The following is a 5,556-nucleotide window of genomic DNA, read 5'->3' as shown; positions in this document are numbered from 1 at the left end:
TTTACTTCGGAATCACAAACAAACCCCAAAAGTCAAGTCATCCAAAACGCGGCAATTCCAACCACCTCTACCCTTAAAAGCAAGCCCTCCACTCCACTCCACTCCACAATAAACCCATCTGAAAAATTTTCCCGGAAAGTCTCCTTCACTTTTCCTCCCTCTTTTCTCTCTCCCCAAACACCCTGAAATGGCGCTGGAGTGGGTAGTGCTAGGCTACGCCGCGGCCGCAGAGGTGGTAATGATCCTCCTGCTGACCCTCCCAGGCCTCGACCCTCTCCGCAAGGGCCTCGTCTCCGCCACCAGAGCCCTCCTCAGACCCTTTCTCTCAGTGGTCCCGTTCTGCCTCTTCTTGCTCCTCGACATCTACTGGAAGTACGAGACAAGGCCGTCGTGTGAGTCCGGCAGTGCCTGCACTCCATCGGAGCATCTTCGCCACCAAAAGTCCATCATGAAGAGCCAGAGGAATGGGGTTTTGATCGCTTCGGCGCTGCTCTTCTACTGGGTTTTGTACTCGGTGACCAGTCTTGTGGGTCGGGTGGAGGAGTTGAAGTATCGGGTCGAGAAGTTGAAGGAGGATTGGGATTAGTATGGGTGAGAGGAAAATTGGATTGGAGGTGAGTTTTCTCTTGTCAATGAGATAATGAAAGAACAGGCATTATTTATAAATAGGGCTAGTCTCTGTATTGTTCGAATTAGAATCATCAATAAATAGATATATTTATTCTCTGCTCTCTATATTTTATGATGATTTCAATCTATCAATAAATTGTACACTGGGACGGAGGTAAGAATTTAATCTAAGGGATTAGGCTGCACTGGCTTTTTCTTAGGGAGCCACAATTAATAAAGACCCGTCTGTACTTAGAGTCATCAATCAGTATATATCTTTATTCTCTTTTCTCTATATTTTATCAAAAAGCTTGAGATTGTGGATTTGATATCTCTTAGTTTTCAATGCAATGGAATGGGATTTATTTCTTGTTAACTAGCTTATTGAGATTTTGATGCCCTCGAGGAAGTAGCTTCTCACTTGTTAGTGGCAGAGGGAGGGGGCAAGGGGGCCATGCCCAAAAAAGAAAATTGAAAAACTTCCCTTGCCCACTTTATAAAATATAAAAATATTTTATTTGGCCCCCCAATAACCCCCATGGGTCCTTCCTAAAAATCTAAATAACCCCTTTAGTCTTCTTAAAAATCTAAAACCAGAATTATTTTCAGGATTATTATTCTCTCTCTCTCTCTCTCTCTCTCTCTCTCTCTCTCTCTCCATATTATTTCTTTCTGTTGTCTGATACACTAGTGTCTTCTTTGGGTTGTTCTTTATAAGTGGAAGAGATTGATTTTGTTTTTATATGTTGTATAGAAACCTTAATGAGAAGCTAAAGAGTCATGGAAGCATCCATTCTCCCTATCAATTCTTCCCTGCTTGACGTAGGAAATAAGACTCTTATTTTATTGACAATGAATTGAAATGTTATATATATAAGTGCTGGCTAGTAGACTTTGTTATTGAAGCTGTTGTGAGCACAATATACATATGGTATAAATGAACTGAACAGGCAAACCAAATTTGTGATAGATGTTCAAAGAAGATGATTAAAGAAATTTAAAGAAAGGTTTTTATGACAAGAGTATCTGTTGAAATGAACTGTGTTTTACAGGGACTGGATTTGTAATTGGTAGAAGATATTAAAAAAGCAATTTGGAAATAAAATGGGCAATATTAGCATATAATTTTAGTTTGTTCTGTTTTGCTGCAGAATTTGTTCCAGCTATTTGACTTGCTGGAATGTTTGTACTGTGAGGTTTTTGGTTGGAAAAATTTTAGTCATTCATCAAATAAAAAAGGTAAAAAATTAGCATATAATGACAGATAAAAATTATTTTGTTATGTGAAAAGTTTCCTCTCTTGTAATTTTGTGGTGGATGATGAGGTGGTGTTGGTTGTGGCCTTTTTAGTAGTGCTTGAAGCATTCTTAATTTGGAGCTGGTAAAGATGCATAATGGCATTGTAGTCCTATAAGAGTTGGAAAAGGAAAAGGCCATAACTGTTCCATCGACTACATGGGAAGAACATTTGGAAGTTTAAGTTTCATTTAGTGAAGTTGATAATATGCTCCCTTTTTCCTTTTTCTGTATTTAGCTCCCAGATTAGAACCAGCTCAGATTCCCCACAAAATTACCTGTTTATCTAAAATTTAATAGTAATTCATTCAAAATGTAATGGTAATTTTGGATGTCACTTCAAGGAATGTGCATTTGAAAGTGTGGGAGGAGAAGTGGGTAGCTAGCATTTCTCATATAATAAAGTTATTGACTTATATAGTCTTATACTTGTGCCTCCATACGATTCTAACTTAACGTGCAACAATTTGGACTATCAATTTTTAACATAATATGCAAACTCGATATAAACCTAACACGAAATTAAATTGAAATTAAATGGAGTTAGGATTGAGCTATATAATTTTATACTCATGCCTCAATAATGACTAAAACCTAACACGGGAACAAGAATTTCCACCCTTACCTTAGAGCATGTAATTGATTAAATTGGAAGAATTTTCTTGGATTGACTCTAAGTGCAGGAAAACTTTGTTCAAATTGATGCTACAATAACTTCAACCTTTGTTATTTCTTTTCTAAATGTTGAAACAACGAGACATCCAAATCTTACTACCGGCCTTTGTTAGTTCTTGTTAGCCGCTAGGGGTGGGCAAAATCCGCCCCGCCCAACAAACCCAAGACCCGGCAGATACCGTTCATGATAGCTGGGTCTTGGGTCTAGTTTTCAATACCTGTAACATGCGGGTCGGGTATCAAAAATGCCCAATACCTGGCCCAATCTTACCCATGCCCAGCCCTAGTTCTTGCTAGATCTTTTTGTGTGAGTGGTCTCTTGGTTGAGGTGGGTTGGGCCAATTGGCTTAAAGGGCCAGCTTTGTATGAATCCAAAATTTTCTAACCATTTTTTTGGACCCAATTCCAAACTTCACTTTCCTCGCCTATGTTTAATGGGTCTTCCACCTTGCTGCCGAAAGTGGCGTGTCACAATTCTTTTCATTTTCATACCTCTAAGGCTCCACCCCTCTTTCTTTCTTTCTGAATTAGTATTTGCATTTAAAAAGAAAAAAAAAAAAATTAGGAATTGCCTCTTTGGTTTCTGACTCTCTGGGTTTCCTATTTATGAATTATCATTTCTCTTTTCTTATTCATTAGCAACCAAAAAATAAGTTTACAAAATCCTAATGTATTTCTTCAGAAATGAGTTTAAAATGGATGTTAGAATATATTTATGAGATTTGATTTTATATTATGGAATTTGATTTCATCATTGATTTTAATTGATTCAAATCAAATCATATGATTTGATTTCATCTCTTATATCATTTGTAATCTCTCCACCTTTCTATAAATAGGAAAATCTTCAAATCTTCAAACTAAAATCTTTTTAATGCATTGTAGATTAATTGTTAGACAATATTCAAAAACGAGCAAAATAATTAAATTAATGTTTAGTTTGAATAAGAAAAATGTATATATATATATATATATATATATATATATATATATATAAGCTATTAGAATACAATTAATTGGACCCAAAAACAAACCCAACCCAACCAAGCAAAGGGCTAGCCCATAAAATTCTGGTTGCTTGTAACACAAGGCATTGGTGCAAGTCTTAGGGCCCGTTTGGGAGTGCGATTTCAATAATTGCGATTTTAAAAATTGCGTTTTTAAAAATTACGTTTTTAAAATCGCTACTTTTTAAAATCATACAGACGTTTGGTAAACCATACTAAAAAATACTTTTTTTATCAATTGAGTGTTTGGATAACATTAGCATATAATTGCGGTTTCATGACCAAATTACCAATAAGGATGAACAAGACAAAGAGGATGAAGAAAAAAAGAAATGAGAAAAGAAGGGTTTTAATATATTTTAGGTGGGTATTCTTGGTATTTTTTTTCATTCCCGTTCTAAAAAAGGTAACAATTGCGTCAAATATCTTTTTAATAGAAACCGTGATTTTGTTTTAAATTCGCACTTTTTTAAATAAGCACCATCTAATCAGCTTATGGAAATCGCAGATTTTTTTGCCATTTTAAAATTTGCGTTTTAAAAATCGCAATCCCAAATACCCTAAAGTTGCGATTTGGTTTAAAATCGCAGATTATTTTTTTGAAAACGCACCCTTAGTCCATGCGGCATGTGTTCTAATCCCTAACTCTGCCGTTGTCATCCCTTCCAATATTCTAATCAACTTATTTTAGGGAAGAGATATTCTTACAACTATAACACAATATTAATGTCACAAATTTTAATTAATTCGTAGATTTTTATTTTAACAATTACTAATCTAAGAATTTGTTAAGACTAGTATGTCAGGCTTGTCAGCATTATAAATAGTGTTAAACTAAAAATATAGTTTATAACTTGTTAAGGAATTTAATAACCATTTGAGAATGTTATTAATAAGTATAAGTGCATATTATAAATGACAGCGCACATGACCCATCATAAATGAGAAATGCTAAGAAAATTTCGTTCCCACGTCATGAAGCGGATGTCACTAGATTGATTCTCCCTCTCCCCTCTCCATCTCCACATGTCATTAAAAAATAAAATTGAAAAACAAAAATTGATTAAAAGTATTGAGTAATATAACTCATGAAATAAGTAAATTATTCAACAATATTTAATTATTGTTCAAAACATATAAACGTAACTTACAATTTTTTAGGATGGTATATAATTTTTTTTTTCTTAAGCAAGGATTTACTGATGTATTTCTATATCTACTTCGACACAAATTCATTTAAATTTTGATTAGAGCTCAAGAAATCATTGTTGTTCTCCATAATCTCATATAACAACAATGTACACAATTAAAATATGTAGCAAAAAATTGTATATTCATAAAAAATAAATTTAAATTAACAATATAAATAAGTGTGAAAGTTTGACTACCTACCACAAATTTTTCAAGAAACAGGAATTGTAAAAAATTAAAAATAAATAAAGGACAGGTTTTATTTACACCGTTAATTGCAATGTCCTTCATCACCTCCAAATAATAAAAAAGAAAAATTGATTTGTTGAATGGGGCTTGATTTTGATGAAAAGTTTCATTGCTTGAAAATATTTAGTTTGAACTAAAAATACTTGCCTGATTTCATCTCAATTTGGCAAATTGAACCAATCCTCGGAGTCATAGGTATTCTCCATAAGCTTGCTTGCATTCCAAATTGGGGAGCATCAAAAGTCCAAAGACAAGCAAATCGAAGGGCTCATCTGACTGCAAAATAGGGCTGCAAGCCTGCAACCCATAATATGTTTGGCTATATCCCTTGTAATTCCCCCTTACTTTCAGCTCTTTCTTCTTGTTTGTTTCCCTTCCCTTTTTCTGCATTGCTAAGAATAAGAAAAAAAAACATAACGAGGTCTTGAACAAATAAAGGGTTAAATGCTGTTGGAGCATTTTCGGTTCCAAGGATTTGCTACTTCAGCAATTTTTCTTCATGGCAGAATCGTGAAAATACCTCCCAATA

General features: G+C 34.4%; 1 protein-coding gene across 1 annotated transcript; it reads left to right on the top strand.

The window, feature by feature from the left end:
• Window positions 1-97: 97 nt before the first annotated feature.
• LOC132185054 (uncharacterized) lies at window positions 98-726 on the top strand. Its single transcript, XM_059598872.1, has one exon. It carries the CDS (start codon window positions 188-190, stop codon window positions 584-586), a length of 399 nt encoding a protein of 132 aa, XP_059454855.1. The 5' UTR covers window positions 98-187; the 3' UTR covers window positions 587-726.
• The last annotated feature ends 4,830 nt before the right edge of the window (window positions 727-5,556 follow it).

This window comes from Corylus avellana, chromosome ca6 (assembly GCF_901000735.1).
Source record: "Corylus avellana chromosome ca6, CavTom2PMs-1.0".
Lineage (NCBI taxonomy): Eukaryota > Viridiplantae > Streptophyta > Magnoliopsida > Fagales > Betulaceae > Corylus > Corylus avellana.
The sequence above is the reverse complement of the archived record's forward strand: the minus strand, read 5'-3'. Positions and strand labels throughout refer to the sequence as shown.